Source organism: Entelurus aequoreus, linkage group LG04 (assembly GCF_033978785.1).
Source record: "Entelurus aequoreus isolate RoL-2023_Sb linkage group LG04, RoL_Eaeq_v1.1, whole genome shotgun sequence".
NCBI classification, from domain to species: Eukaryota; Metazoa; Chordata; class Actinopteri; order Syngnathiformes; family Syngnathidae; genus Entelurus; species Entelurus aequoreus.
In genome coordinates, this window is record NC_084734.1 from 52,995,583 (window position 1) to 53,012,735 (window position 17,153).

Below are 17,153 nucleotides of genomic sequence, written 5' to 3' on the forward strand. Positions count from 1 at the left end.
ATAACATTTACTATTTACGTATTTTGATCATTTTAAGCATATGCGGCGTATTCATTTTAAAAAACGCAGAGAGGAAACAAACGCTTTTGGTGTCGTTTTCGCCAGTTCCAGGTCCTGAAATGGCTGTTAAAGTGTCCCAACTTGTCGGCATATATTCTCAGCCATTTACTTTACAGGTGAGATACATGATTTATGATCTACAATAAACTTAGAGGGAGCAAAGAAGCAGCAGACCACTCGATGATGTAAACATAGGTGCACATTGTAGTGATCACGGCGCTGCTATAAATAGTTTGTCCACGTTAGCGCTTGAAATAACAATATCACTAATACTTGGTTAATATTCAAGTCACGAAATGTAAATGGAGTATTGTTGGCGCTTTTTGAATGGTTATTTATTGGATTTTATGTGCGGAATAGTGGAGCTCCCATTGGCTACGCTGTAAGCAGACTTTTATTTACATGTATTTAATATTTAGAATGCATTAAAACAAAATTCCATCCGTTGTTATGTCTTTAATAATGATTGTGAACGATAGGCAAAATTTCTAACAAAAGTGCAGTTCCCCTTTAAGGTATATTTTATATTTCATAAGAGGACAATGGAGGTTAGTGTTCTTAAAATGCTCTCAAGTACACGTCTTGTTCCACCTGAAATGACACTTCCTCTCCTCCGCACAGACTTGATCAATATTCATCATCAGTCATTGCGCCCAACGGGGACACACTGCTGACATGACTGATCGTGATGCAATTCCTGGTAATAAATGAAGCGAATGCAAGTCAAGCAAGTTAAAGCTCGGTGCCTATTTCCTCTACCTTGCTTTGCCTGCTTCCTTGCTTGCTGGCTCCTCTTCTGTTAGAAGATAGGGGTCCATCGTCCCTAAGAATGATGTGCTCTGTAGTGACTGCACAAGCCAATACGAGCTTTGAAGTTTCTGCCGCATATGGGACAGATCAGACCAGGTGGTAATATACATTTTGGCATGACTCTTCTTTCCAGTCTCCTCCTCCTTTTTTCAAGTATCATAGATGTTCTTTTCTCCTCATACTTTGTCACTCCTTCACCGACTGCAGTTCTCCATGTTATTCTGTCTTTTGCTATGTCTTCCCAGTATGTAGTATCTATTTCACATTGTTTCAAAGTCTTCTTTAAGCAATCCTTGTAGCGTTTTCTCTGCCCACCAACATTTCTTTTCCCTTCATTTAGCTGACAGTACAACATCTGTTTTGGCAGTCTGTCGTCATTCATCCGTACAACATGCCCTGTCCATCGTAGTTGGTATTTAACAATTGTACTCTCTACACTGGGAACCATGGCCTGTTCAAGTACACTGATGTTTGTTCTCATATCTTGCCACTTAAAGGCCTACTGAAAGCCACTACTACCGACCACGCAGTCTGATAGTTTATATATCAATGATGAAATCTTAACATTGCAACACATGCCAATACGGCCGGGTTAACTTATAAAGTGCAATTTTAAATTTCCCGCTAAACTTCCGGTTCGAAACGCCTCTGAGGATGACGTATGCGCGTGACGTCAATCATTGAAACGGAAGTATTCGGACACCATTGAAGCCAATACGAAATAGCTCTGTTTTCATGTCATTATTCCACAGTATTCTGGACATCTGTGTTGGTGAATCTGTTGCAATTTGTTCATTGCATTATGGAGAAAGAAACTGAGCAAGCAAAGAAGAAAGTTGTCGGTGCGAAGTGTCTATTTTGCGAGGGAAGTCAGCAGCAACACGTACACAGCCGGCGCTTCTTTGTTTACATTCCCGAAAGATGCAGTCAAGATCAAAGAACTCGGACAACAGAGACTCTTACCAGGAGGACTTTGATTTGGATACACAGTTGCGATACCGTGAGTACACAGCTGCGCTTCCAAACATTTGATCGCTTGCTATAACTAGCTCGAGCTAGTAGCTAGGAGCTAGGAGCTAGCATTAGGATTAATTTGTGGCATATTAAATATAAGCCTGGTTGTGTTGTGGCTAATAGAGTATATATATGTCTTGTGTTTATTTACTGTTGTAGTCATTCCCAGCTGGATATCAGGTCCCACCCGCGCGCTTCCAAACATTTGATTGCTTGCCAGTACGTGCGTGTCATGTACGTAACTTTGATTAAATATATAAGCTTTATGAACCTTGGGTTAGGTGAACGGTCCTTTGGGTTGAGTGAGTGTGTGTGTTGTGCAGGTGTTTGAATTGTATTGGCGGGTTATATATACGGGATCCCGTCCATATTACCCGCTCAAGCTATAACTAGCTCGAGCTAGTAGCTAGGAGCTAGGAGCTAGGAGCTAGCATAACAAACACCTAGGTGTTTTTATGCTGGATTAATTTGTGGCATATTAAATATAAACCTGGTTGTGTTGTGGCTAATAGAGTATATATATGTCTTTTGTTTATTTACTGTTGTAGTCATTTCCAGCTGAATATCAGGTCACCCCCGGCTCTCACAGCATCTTCCACTCCCCACTAGTCCTTCACTTGCACTTTCCTCATTTACAAATCTTTCATCCTCGCTCAAATTAATGGGGAAATCGTCGCTTTCTCTGTCCGAATCTCTCTCACTTCTGGCGGCCATCATTGTAAACAATAGGGAACTTTGCGTATATGTTCAACTGACTACGTCACGCTACTTCCGGTAGGAGCAAGCCTTTTTTTTATCAGATACCAAAAGTTGCGATCTTTATCGTCGTTGTTCTATACTAAATCCTTTCAGCAAAAATATGGCAATATCGCGAAATGATCAAGTATGACACATAGAATAGATCTGCTATCCCCGTTTGAATAAAAAAAAAAAATTTCAGTAGGCCTTTAATTAATATTCATCATCTGGCATAGACATCACTGTTGAAACCTTTCAAGTGCTGTGATGTGTCTTTGAAATGCTGTCCATGCCTCTGAAACATATAGCAAAGTTGTTATAACAATTGCTCTGAACACTTTGATTTTTGTATCTAGCCTGATGTCGTGATTTTGGAACACTTGAGTCTTAAGCTTGCCAAAGGCTGCAGCAGCTTTCCTGATTCTGTGTTTGACTTCTGCATCAATGTTAGCATTTGAAGACATTATACTACCAAGGTATGTGAAGCTTTCTACATTTTCAAGAGCCACTTCTTCTATCTTTATTGCTGGTGGTTGTAGGATAATGTCCTTAGGCGATGGTTGGTAGAGTACTTGTGTTTTCTTTGCATTTATTTTAAGTCCAAGTTGTGTGTATGCATAGTTAAATGCATCCAGTATTACTTGCAAATCTTCAGCACTCTGAGCTGCTATTGCACTATCATCGGCATATTGAAATTCTACCACTGTGGACCTTGAAACTTTTGTTCTGGCTTGCAGCTTCCTCAGGTGTCGGGGCTTTCAAACATCCCTGTTTTACTCCAGTTTTTACTTCAAAAGGAGCAGAATCATGGCCATTCCCAAGTACTGTAGCTGTCATATTGTCATGCATCAATCGGACTATACTGATGAATTTTGGAGGACATCCTGATCTTGCAAGTACTTCCCAAAGTAGTTCCCTGGAGACAGTGTCAAATGCTTTTGTGAGGTCAATAAACGCCATATAGAGGGGCTTATTTTGTTCAATGCATTTTTCTTGGAGTTGTCTCACTGAGAATATCACGTCAGTTGTTCCTCTGTTTGGTCTAAAGCCGGATTGAGATTCTGGGAGTATATTCTCAGCAATGGTCTGAAGTCTTGTGTTGAGGATTCCTGACAGGAACTGGCAGTACTGAGTAGTGATATGCCTCTGTAATTGCCACATTCTGCTCTATCACCCTTTCCCTTGTATATCTTCACAATGTTGGCATTCTTTAGCTCTGGTGGTATTTCTTCCTCGCTCCAAATTTTTAGTATAATTTGATATAGATGTTCTTGTAGTTTGTTTCCACCATGCTTAAATATTTCAATTGGAATTCCGTCTGAGCCTGCCGCTTTGCCAGCTTTCATTCGTGAGATGGATTTCTTTATTTCTTCCAGGGTTGGTAAGTCTCCTAGGTCCATTTTGATGGTCTGTTGGGGTATGGCATTGAGGACATCCCTGTTATAGACAGTTTGTTGGTTCAGCAGTTCTTCAAAATGCTCTCGCCACTGTGCATTGATTTCTTTGTTGGTCTTCAGAATGGTACCCCCGTCTTTGCTCTTGAGGGGCACCTGACCTTGTATAGATGGTCCATATATGTCTTTTATTGCTGTAAAGAATGCCTTGCAATTGTTGTTATCAGCTAAGAGTTGTATTTCTTCAGCCTTTGACTGCCACCATTTATTTTTCATGCCTCGCACCGTTCGTTGTACATCACTTTTGATTCCTTGATATTGATTTTTTTTTTTAAATGGAGTTAGGGTAATTCTTAAGTTGTATGAAAGCTTCCCTTTTTCTATTCATGAGCTGTTGCAGTTATGTGTTGTTTTGATCAAACCAGTCCTCATGTTTCCTGGTTTTGTATCCAATTGAGTTAACGCATGCTTTTCTGATTGCTACCTTTAATTGCTCCCAGTGTTCTGTGATGTTTGTAGGGGATTTGTTGGGTATTGTTTCTTCCAGGTTTCTTTGTAGTTCCATGGCATGCTCATCTTCCTTTAGACATTCAACATTGTATTTTTTGCTGTGTGGTTTGTTGTGACATTTTCTTCGAGCATTTAGTTTTAGCCTCATAACTGATGCAATCAATCTGTGATCTGACCAGCACTCATCTGCACCAGTTACAGCTCTGGTATGAAGCACATCTTGTTGGTCCCTCTTCCTCACTATAACATAGTTAATCAAGTGCCAGTGCTTTGATCTTGGGTGTTGCTGGGACACTTTGACGGAATTCCTTTGTCAAACTGTGTTCCGCACATTTGGTCAAAAGTAAGGCCCCATTTGCATTGGCTTTACCTACACCATTATGTCCAATTACACCCTCCCATATATTGTGATCTTTTCCAACTCTTGCATTGAAATCACCAACAATAATAAGTTTATTGTGTTGTGGTGTTGTAGAGATGAGCTCATCAAACTCCGCATAGAAAGCCTCCTTAGTTTCTTCTTCAGCACCTAGAGTTGGGGCATATGCACTTATGAGAGTAGCATGTTGGTTGTGTTTTAGGCTGATTCTTAGAGTCATAAGTCTTTCATTTATACCCACGGGCTGTTCTGTTAGTTGACCAAGTAGTTCATTTCTAATGGCAAATCCTACCCCGTGTGTTCTGGGTTGGTCTGCTGCTTTTCCTTTCCAAAAGAAAGTGTAGTTGCCCTGTTCTTCCCTTAACTGGCCTTCTTCCGCTCTCCTGGTCTCTTGGAGAGCAACAATATCAAAATTGAACTTCTGAAGTTCTCTTGCCACAAAAGCTGTTCTTCTCTCTGGTCTGTCTGACTTTACGTTGTCCATTAACATTCGTATATTCCAAGTTCCAAGTTTCATATTTTTGTACATATCCTTCTTTTAACTACCACTTGGGTGGTGCTACCCTGGGCGCGGCATCCCAGGCAGAGTAGGCGAAGTGAAACTATGTTTAGGGCACCTTTTCTAGCCCCCTCCCAAAATTGGGTGAGCAGAGTGGATCCTAAATAGGACTGCTCAGTCAGAACACCGCTGACCAACTTGCTTCTTCACTTCGAATCCAGAAGCAAGAACGACATTATTGCAAAATGTTCCCGCTGTACGTGTCAATTCTGACTAGGGGCTCCCAGCCTCAAGAGCCTGCCCCCATTGCCAATCCTTGATCGCCAAGAGACTTATAGTGTGGTATGATGATGTAGATTACATAAATGAGATGAGATGAGGTGATGGACGCCTGAACGTGTTTTTTTTTTTTTTTGTATCTGAAGTTGCGCTTTGTCAAACACACAGCACTTGGCAGATTAAGAAGTGGACTCCGTGGCATGGAGAACTAAGACAAACGGCACTTCTATAGTCTGTTGTAGCCTTCATCCGCCCTCACAGTTCCCTGTTCAGCCGTTGAGGTCTTGTTTTCTGTTAGGGTTGTCTCCCTTGTGTAGCTCCTTCTCCCAAACTTTTCATCATGACTAGTTTACTCCTGGTAGTTGGGTTTCTTGGGTCCTGGGGGTAGTCATGCTTAAAGTTTGGTGTACTGGAACCTGCTAGATGGCCGTTGGCACTCTTGTGCTCATCCGCCCTTTGACAGATATTGTTTTTGTTCTGCTGGGTGTCTAGCCACCCTCCCCATCAAGTACACTTGATGGGGGAGCCAGTTTAGTCGCAGACGACTCGACCATGGAACAGGTAGTACCAGTTTACATGTTACCAGTAGCACTCTCTTGAGCGACCTGACACATTTCGACATTTCCTCTTCCACGCAGTCATTGTTGGACGTGGTAAAAGGCCCGGCGGTCACTTTTTATCGCAATGGCCTCCTTCATTGATCCCCTGTCACAGGTATGGATCAGAGCAGAGATCGACAGAACGGTGGCTGATGTTTAAAATGTAGTGCAGGGAGGCGGTGACTGTTTGAAAATGTTACGACCCCTGAAGTCCATTTCTCTGTTTCGATGCATGTGTGAGCTTTTTGTGGCTGCTTTGCTTTGCTGCCTCTTAATCTTGCAAAGTGCTGACTGATCATCCTGCTGCTGGTACCTACTGTTGTTTTAATGGCCGCCTTGCGCAGCCTCATGCAGCAATCGTCTTACAAAGCACAACATTGTCAACAATGTTGTTTCTTCGTCTGCTGGGATGGGATGGAATCCCAACAGATTGTGCGTTTATTAAATGTTCACACATGCTCTCATGTGACACCAACAATCATGCATTCAAAGCAATTCTTGCACCCGACCATATCTACATGCATAGACTCACTCAGGTGCTGCCCCTGGGATTGGCTGACAAGAGGTGTACCTGTGACCTGTGGGTGTTTAAAACTTCAATCCCTGATGCCTTAAGAGTTGCGCTGGACAAAGAGCTAATGACTCTTTTTTTTTGTGGCTTGTTTCCTATCGCTATCGCCTGTCTGGTTCGACCCTGTCGGGTTTGATACTGAATAAAGTAGTGAAAATCAACTAACACAATGTCATTTTTTAACCTTTTCCACTAATTATACCTCCAATGGATGACAGCTACCCCATGCAGTTTGATAAATTACTATTTGATTCATTGGTAGCAGCTTTTGTCAAAGCCCCTTGGACACTACCAAAACCTTGTTGTCGCTTAAATTGATTTATCACCAACAATAATGTAAAACTATGGACTGAATCAAATGTGTATGAAAATGTAAATTCAGGGATTCAAGGAACTTTATCATCATACCAGCACACATGAGACACATGAGATGGCATAACATTTAGGTCCCAGTTTTAGTCCAATGATTACCTCAAGAACAATAGTATGTCCATAATGTAAATAGAATAGGGTATAAATGGAATAGGTTATAAATTGTTAAGTCGAGGACGCATGGTGATGCGCGGATTGTTCTTCCAAGATGCAGCAGGAACTTCGGAGGCAAAGGTGCAAGTAAGACAGTGATTTATTCTCATAAATCAGGCAGGAACAAACAAACAAAGCAAGCGTGCCTATAGCTCGGGGAGCTAACGGAATAGCTGACAAGAAAAGCATAAGGCCAAGCTTAGCTCAGGGATACAAAGGGTAGACGACGTAACTTGTTGCGTGCAGGCAAATAAAAGCACCAGACCGAGTGAGGCGACAGGATGGAATAAATAGCTCTCTGATTATTGCCAGGGAACAAGTGAACGTCCCGAACACTAGACAGAGGCAAGTTGAACAACCGGGGCGTCACTAGCTTTTAAGGGCAGGGGGAGGGGGGGGGGGCTTAGCCCCCAGGAGATGCACAGGATGCGAGCGAATGTAGCGCACAAGCACAAAACTTCACAAACGGCTAAATAAGAAAGACTTAGAGTCCGTCTGCTGATCTGAAAAAGAGCCAAAGCTGTCAAAGAGCTGAGGGACCATCTCCAAAGTGCAATGCCGAAACAAATAATGCAAACAATAAAATGTAACTTCCAGGGCTTGAGATTAACGTAGTCCCTTGGCCCCGGGGTCGGTAAAAAAATATGCACGGGACGAAATGAAATGCTCCCCGGGACGATGGCTTTTAACCATTTTTTTTCTTTTTCTTTTTATGTATTTATTAATTTTACATTTTATATTAAATGTCTTGGTATTTCCTCCCTCTGAAAATCCTATGAAATGTTTAACAAGCCATCCTATGATAATACAACAGCTATTAATGTAACAATACAATAAAACAAATATATTTAATGATATTTTTTTCATTATTTTAACAATAGGCTAATGTATTTTACTTTATATAGATTCTACAAGAAACACAAAACTTAAAAACTAAATTATTTACAATTGCAGACACAAGGTTTCGTGCAGCTTCACTCATTGTAAAGGAAGACGGAAGTCCACGCAGGAGAATAATGACTACAAAGATGGTGTCTGGGTTTTTCTTTTATATATATATATATATATATATATATATATATATATATATATATATATATATATATATATATATATATATATATATATATATATATATATATATATATATATATATATATATATACACATATACATATATATATATATATATATATATATATATATATATATATATATATATATATATATATATATATATATATATATGAAAGATTTAAAGGTATACTAGAGGATGTTGTGGATCATGTTGACTATTGGTCCTCCTAATTGTCAATCATTCTGGTGATGTTACGTAAGGACATATATACATACATATATATATATATATATATATATATATATATATATATATATATATATATATATATATATATATATATATATACCGTAATTTCCGGACTATAAGCCGCACCTGACTATAAGCCGCACCAGCTAAATTTAGGGGGAAATACAGATTGCTCCATATATAAGCCGCACCTGACTATAAGCCGCACCAGCTAAATTTAGGGGAAAATACAGATTGCTCCATATATAAGCCGCACCCGACTATAAGCCGCAGGGTTTTGATGTGTAATTAGCGTAGTATATAGGGGTTCCTGCTACCACGGAGGGGATTGTCGGGACAGAGATGACTGTTTGGGAACGCAAAGCGTCCCATTTATTAACAATAAATCTTTCAATCATTCAATCAAACTTTCACATCTTTGACATGGCGAACAGCATTCGTGCAGAGTACAAATAATACAAAGGTGCAAAGTAATACAAAGTGCTCGCCTGTACATTATCAAAATAACCAGCCTACCGGTATATGAAAAGTCAGTCTTTAATCATTGTGTCGTCGTCTTCCTCCTGCGTACTAAAACCACCGAAATCCTCTTCGTCGGTGTCGGAGAGGAACAGGCCGTAAATAAGCCGCACCCTTGTATAAGCCGCAGGGACCAGAACGAGGGGAAAAAGTAGCGGCTTATAGTCCGGAAATTACGGTATATATATATATATATATATATATATATATATATATATATATATATATATATATATATATTAATCAAATAAAACAAATGGCTTATCGATAAGCCATTTTTTATTTATTTATTTATTACAACGCCAAAATAGGCCTATTTTGGCGTTGTAATAAATAAATAGGAGGACCAAGGAGGACCAATAGTCAACATGATCTACCCAGAAATAAATAAAACAAATGGCTTATCAATAAGCCATTTAAAAAAAAGTTCAATATTTATTTATATGTATCATTATTCTCCTACTCACCTTTCCAGTAGAGGCCTCTCCCCTCTCACTTTCTGTGCTCCTCTGCCCTGACTCCTACAGGTCAATAGGGGTTGTGGATTGATTATTATTATTATCTACTGATGATAGTCATACGTGAATGAGCTCAGCTCCTGTTCTCCTCCATGTGTAAAGTGAGAAACACAGCTGATGCTCCAGAAGGAAGTAACCCCAAAGATAGCAAATGGTAAAAAAGAGTGCACATTTAACTTTATAAATAACCAGGACCTTCATGATGCATTTCTAACCAGCTAACTAAGTGGCTGCATTGTTTTAGAGCGGGAATGTAACTTTTGCCTGCAAAACAACAAATGTACGACGTGCACAGAGGTTGTCTATAGTGTGCTAGACAGGTTTTTATTTGTTAAACACAGACCTGGTGTAAAGTGGAGCTAATACATTTTACTACAAGCAGTGATGAATACTTACTTTCTTAAAAAAGTTTCTTATGGCCATTTTGCATCCGTTCACGTTCTTGTTCTGCTGTGTGCTTCAAAGCTGCACACCCGCAGGACCGCAAGCAAGGTCGCAGAGAAAATGTGGACTGGATTTTGAGTGATGTGGGCATTTTCTATATGAACAAGTGGAATGGATTGGATACCGATGCACTAAAGGGGCTCTCTACCTTACGCTATGAAGTGAGGGGAAACTGAGTGAATAATGACAGGTCATATGATTATTTATTGAAACTCATATTCGGGCCACTTTATAATGAATATGTCGGCATGTATTTGTAAAAAAAAGAAAAGAAAAGAAAAGAAAAGAAAAGTAAAGAAAATATTACACCAAATTATTTAGGGGGGCTCTAGCCCCCCTAAAATAGGCCTAACAACGCCAATGGTGAACACAATGAATAACCGTAGCAACCAAGGAGACACAAAACAGGGGTGCTGAAACAGAACTTAAACAACAAGTGACTCAAAAACGTAAATCAACTATGATCCGGGCAACGGATCATAACACAAATAGCATAGGTTATTATGAATACATTATAACAAAATAGATTAAAAAAACACAATAGATTGTGATCCTGTAGTGCAAAAAGAAAGTAAAAACAATGACAGCAAACCAAATCAAATAAAAGCTCAGTTCAGCACAGTTGGCACTGGTATTGCTATATTTTGCTCCAGAGCAACATCAGAGTTCAGCATCTAACACAGTGGTTCTCAAATGGGGGTACGCGTACCCCTGGGGGTCCTTGAAGGTATGCCAAGGGGTACGTGAGATTTGTTTTAATATTCTAAAAATAGCAACAATTCAAAAATCCTTTATAAATATAAATAAAAACTATCTTTTTTTCCAAATAGTTCAAGAAAGACCACTACAAAGAGCAATATGTTGCACTGTAATACAATTTGATAAATCAGAAACTGATGACATAGTGCTGTATTTTACTTCTTTATCTCTTTTTTTCAACCAAAAATGCTTTGCTTTGATTAGGGGGTACTTGAATTTAAAAAAAATTCACAGGGGGTACATCGCTGAAAAAAGGTTGAGAACCACTGATCTAACAGATGCTGAACTCTGAAAGACGCTGTTCCTCAGCCTGGTGGTCCGACTCTGGACGCTTTGAAGCCTCCTGCCTGAGGTGAGGGGGTCAAAGAACGGGTGGGCACATGGGTGTAGGACAAGTCCCCCACAATATTTGAGAAAGAAACATTTGTCCCACTCAGAAAATATTCTGCAGAGGTATACATGCTTTTATTTTGAAAGTGCAACACAGTGTCTTGTGACTTTCTTCACCAGCTCTGAGAGAGAGAAAGAGCAGGATGGAAGACAACAAGTCTGTTGAGAACATTGCCACGATCATTGTTTGTTTATATTGTCTTGCCGTTTGGTTATATATCACTTGTCCATTATTTAATTGCTAACTTTGTCAGTGTTCCCAAGGAACATCAACACTAGCTAAAATGTTTTGTCATCCCCTTTCAGATAGCAAAATGCCACCACTAAAAAAAAGAAGAATAAAACAGCAGCAGGACTTACTGTTATTTTAAAAATAGTAATGTCAGTGTATCGCTTACACTACAACACAAAGACAACACCTAATTATATTCAACCATTTATCAACATGTGTGACATTACATTAGATATGATGTGCAATTATGTCTTACAGTAGAATGATAATACATAAGAGTAATGAGGTGAAATATTAGATTGTTATTACTTTTTAAACAGACAATATTATTTTAACATGAGAATAACTGATAAAGTCAGGGAAGAGAAGAGACTGCAGGTGGAGCTTTAATGTTTAAGGAAATATTTCAAAATCCTATTATTCTTCATACTCAGAAAGAAGAACAGCTAATGAATGATGTCAAGTTGAATATTTTAAAATACATTTATTTGATTATAATAATTATTTAATCATTTCTACAGTACTATAGGGTTTGGTTTATGTTTAAAGTAAAACACTGATACAGTACATGTAGTGTTGTCTGTTGTAAATACATTGATGCCATGCAGGAACATCACGGGCTTGAGGCAGGGAGTCAAAGTCATGGAGAAATAGGAACAAACCGACAGGTAAAAAAAGATAGTAGATGTTTTACAAGAGTTGACGAAAAAGTGGAAACTGGTGTCTGAAAATGGTGAAGTAAGTGCAGTCCAGTGGCATTGTTTGACATTGTGACTTTTGCCACACCCACAATTCATGGACACTCAAGCTGTGTCAAACAAAACTTTACGTTTTCAGGAAAAGTTGTACAATTGGGCTTTCCTTGGCTCGTTATAATGCAGAAGGGAGTTTTGTGTTTTTATTGCAAGGCAATGAACCAGACAAACTCACACTAGTTTCTGTAAAATCAGGGCTCACCTTTATCACTTCTAGATTTAGACATTGGAAAAAAGCTAACGAAAAATATAAAGCAGACAAAAATATTAATACGCATTGGCATGCTGTCTCTCACTACGTTTCCATGCACTAAATTAGTCTGATTTCTCCAATAGTTTTTATTTTTGTATTTTCACACCTGCGTGTGAAGTCCAAGTGTCCATGCACTCTCTTTATTTAATGTGACTATTGGTCGATAGGCTCCAGCACCCCCTGTGACCCCAAAAGGGACAAGCGGTAGGAAATGGATGGATAATCATACACCATGTGCCTCCCCACTGGGGGGCGCTATTTCCTTTTAGCGCAGTTAAATTAATTACTTTCGCGCAGGGCCGGCCCGTGGCATAGGCCGTATAGGCAAATGCTAAGGGCGCCGTCCATCAGGGGGCGCCACGCCAGTGCCACAAATGTTGGAGGGAAAAAAAAAAGTTGGTACTATTATTTCTAAATACATAAAATAATCCCACGTTAATTAAAATGCAAAGTAAAGCCTATTTAATAGAAATATTATTTGTTACAACATTACGCCCCTCCTCCCCCAGCACGGTGCGCCCCCTCCCTTCCCGTATCATGACTCTTTTTGGACGTCACCACATAAAAAAAATCAACACAAGATGTCAAAACGGCCAAAACTGTCAGGTGCCCAGGGGAGAAAAGAAGGGGAGAAAGGAGAAAAAGACAGAGGTAGCAGTAAGGTAACGTTAGCCTACATGAAATTATTTGTCTGTTACAGAATGTGATAGTAACCTGGCTTTTAGCATTAAGCTAATGTTACATGATTCGGCAATTGCTAATTAATAAATAGCTAGTTCTGTTTTAACGTCGGGTTAATATTGTGGAGGGGGCTAAATTGTTATGGAAAATAATAATGTAACGTCAGTACTCCCTGGTGTACAGTAATTTGTAAGTCATTCTAGTTAATGCAATATTAAAAAGCACAAATAGAGAACTCTGTAGGATCCCCTTTTTTTGTAATATAGTTGTTAAAGTCATACTGGTTTGATATTTTGTTTTGTGCAGTGCCTTATTTATATTGTATTTTTAATGTATTTTATGCAACTTGTTGACACGTTTTATTTTGTGTTTATGTATGTAAAAAATATTGTATTTCATATATTCATTTTTTATTTTTTGTATTCATTTATTTATCCATATTTTTTTTTATCTTGTTAACTATTGTGATTGTTAATTTGCTTTTTCAAAAAGGAGATTGCGCTTCTCAATGTGATTCAAGATGGAGTGCCAAACCCAAAAAAAAGTAATCCAGTAAATGTTTCAAAAATGTTTGAAAAGGTAGCACATCCCAAAATTAAGACTAGTAGGACAAAATACTCACATTTCACTTGATTTATTGCTCACATCAAAAAAGAGGAACGCTTACGCGTTTCGGCACGTGGCCTTCGTCAGAGCGTTTTCAAAACGCTCTGACGAAGGCCACGTGCCGAAACGCGTAAGCGTTCCTCTTTTTTGATGTGAGCAATAAATCAAGTGAAATGTGAGTATTTTGTCCTACTAGTCTTAATTTTGGGATGTGCTACCTTTTCAAACATTTTTGAAACATTTACTGTTAATTTGCTTTCTTTAAGTAAAAAAAAAGGTCAAAGACAAAGCTATTCGGTTTCTTGTGAGTATATACACTTCACTGCCGATGTTTGTGGGGGGGGGCACCTAAAATCTTGCCTAGGGCGCCAGATTGGTTAGGGCCGGGCCTGCTTTCGCGGTTGACCTATGACATCACACTAGGCATCTAAGGATCCTCACAATTTGTTTTTAAGTGATGTCCACTGTAATATTGGCACATATTACAAATATTATGTCTCTAATGGCTATGTTGACGTTAAATAGTTGACAGGATTAAGAAATAATCTTGGATTGCGCTCCGAACATGACGCTACTACCAAGAATGTATCAGGGCGGATGCAGGTCCGATGCAATGGAAGACCGACGGAAGAGTTTTTTGGAAGGAATTTTCGGACAAAAAATCATGGAAATAAAACTTGTGATTGTCTTGGAGTTCATTCATAAGGCTCTGTGGATTGATGGAAGGAGCTTTAAATCCAAAAGAAAAGACCGTTTGCACCCCGGTCGTTCCTGTTCCAGTGGAAGGTTGCTTTTGTTCTGGACTATCTTGCCATTTGTGTGTAATACAGAGTTATTGTCAGTTTGGAGTGCACAAATGCAGCGTGAAGAGGTTTGTGTACGCTTTATTATTCACCTTTAATATACCTGCTTCATTCTCTTTCATCTAATTTTGTTGGGGGGTCCGGATTAAGCCGGCATTCTCCATTTCCTTAGCTGCATTCTTGAATAAATCTGTTTCTTTTTTTCTACCATTAATGCACTTCAAAATGTTCTGTTCTTTTAATTTGTGAAGTAAATAAAAAGTATTATCTTCATTACAATTGTTGTCTGTTTTTAATGAATGTCATCTGCGTGATACAAAGGGTCCTCTCCGGCTGCACACACCCCCTCAGGAGATCTGGTTTCCAATCGCATAATCCAGGTGTGTTAGTCCGACTTTTGAAAAACCGAACACGATCAGATTAAGGTGTTTCCATGGGCTGTAGGAGGCTTTATAGCCGAACTATTTGAGAAATCGAACTAATTTAGTGCATGGACACGTACTGTGTCTGTGTGTCTTAGTCAATGTGTGTGTGTGTGTGTGTGTGTGTGTGTGTGTGTGTGTGTGTGTGTGTGTGTGTGTGTGTGTGTGTGTGTGTGTGTGTGTGTGTCTGTGTGTCCTGGGAATGACGGTGTCCTGGGCATGACGTTAAAGTGCATCCGGCAGTGGAGGCTCCTCTATGGGGTCTTGGGGCACCAGGAGGTTAACCCCTTTACTACTGTTACCCCAGGTGGCCCTTGACAAAGGCCTAGTACCTGACTGCCCCCTAGCCAGGGATACGGTGAAGACCTCAACGGCGGAGCAGGCAGAAGACGATAGATGTACGCATTACCACAACGGCTGCGATGGCGGAAGAAGGCACTACCACATCCATGTGGGCCCAGTTATGGGGAAATAACGACCCAAGACCGCAACGGTGGAACAGGCGGAGGATGATTGCTAACCTTATGGAGCGTCACAACGGCTGGGATGGCGGATGAAGGCTGCAGCAGAAAAGGGTCCCCAGTCATCTTGGACTCCATGCCACTGGACCCTGACCCGGAGCTGTCAAGGATCGTGTGGTGACTGTCTGTGCACCAGTTTCCCCACGTTAAACAAAGTCACGCACAGGCATCCTCCATAAAGGGATACCCCCCTACCAGGAGGATCGTCATACTCGCTTCGAGTGACCGCCGATGATGATGTGTGTGTGTGTTTGTGTGTGTGTTTGTGCGCGTTCTTGCTTGTCCACGAACTGCCGCTTCGTCTTGCCCCCTTGGATAACGACAAAAGATACAACCAACATTTACAGACAACAACCCTTGGTAACATTTACATTATTAATTTTACACATAGTCAACACTTACTCACTTTGAGTAGCATACACGTGCCACGTATTTATGAAAGATTTAAAATAAACCCTGTAAACCGCAGTCCTGCCCTGGTTGTCGCCTCCTTCCCTTCTCTGAGACACAACAGTACGTTCTGGCCAACAACATGTCGGAACCAGGCGACAGTGGCAAGCCCCAGGCCCAGATAACCATATCTTCCGACCTAGCTATCCTTAACTCCGTCGTTAGTGAACATCAGGTTCGGTTTACTGCCCTTGAAAACCATCTAGAGAGAGCCTTCCCCAGACTATATTCCAGGCTGGACAACATGTGCCCCGGGGCCAGTTCTGGACCGGTGGTACCTCCGCGTGCTTCTCCAGTCCGTGGACCGGAACACAGCATTTTGGAACGAGAGCCCAGGATTGCCAGCCCTAAACCATTTGAAGGGGACTTTGAACTTTGTAGAGAGTTTTTGGTACAATGTGACCTCATTTTTTGTCACCAGTCCTCCCGTTATTCTTCCGACGGCGCCAAGATTGCATTTATTTTCTCCTTACTTTCCGGCCCGGCTCTCAAGTGGGCTACTGCTGCAGTCGACAGGACCATTAGGCTCAACCCCAAGGATGGGGGGGACGCGGCCGGACGTCTACACACCATCTCGCAGGGTTCACATTCCGTGACAGCCTATACCCTGGAATTCCGGACCCTGCCGGCGTACAGCAGTTGGGGGGACCGGGCGCTCCAAAGCGCATTCCGCCGCGGCCTCTCTGAAGAGATTAAGGACGGTCTCCTGAGAGACAGACCTACTTCCTGCAAGGACCTCATCGAACTGGCCCTCCAATTTGACCTAAGACTTTGTGAGCGAGCAGCTTAACGAGACCAGAGAACTAACTCAATGGCAGTCCTGGTGAGCCATACTTTAGTTCCCCGTAATGAAGAAAACCCCGACATACTGCTACCCGCAATTCTGGCCTGGGATCAGAGGAGCATTCAAGTACAGGCATTTGTGGACTCTGGAGCTGATGAAAGTCTTTTGGACTACAAGTTCGCCCGGCAGATGGGCATTCCCCTGATCTCCCTGGACAAGACGCTGCCAGCACAGGCCCTGGATGGACGGCCATTGGGCCCCATCAATTACCGCACAGAGCCCCTTTCCATGACCATTTCTGGAAATCACAG

At 40.8% G+C, this 17,153-nt stretch overlaps 1 protein-coding gene across 1 annotated transcript in view; it reads left to right on the forward strand.

Moving 5' to 3' along the window:
• Positions 1-3,051: 3,051 nt before the first annotated feature.
• Positions 3,052-17,153, forward strand: part of LOC133648825 (gamma-aminobutyric acid receptor subunit alpha-2-like) — a 128,671-nt gene continuing 114,569 nt past the window's right edge. The window contains exon 1 of the mRNA XM_062045292.1: positions 3,052-3,098. Within this exon, the coding sequence (XP_061901276.1) occupies positions 3,067-3,098 (32 nt within the window). The 5' untranslated portion in view covers positions 3,052-3,066. The remainder of the gene's footprint in view (positions 3,099-17,153) is intronic.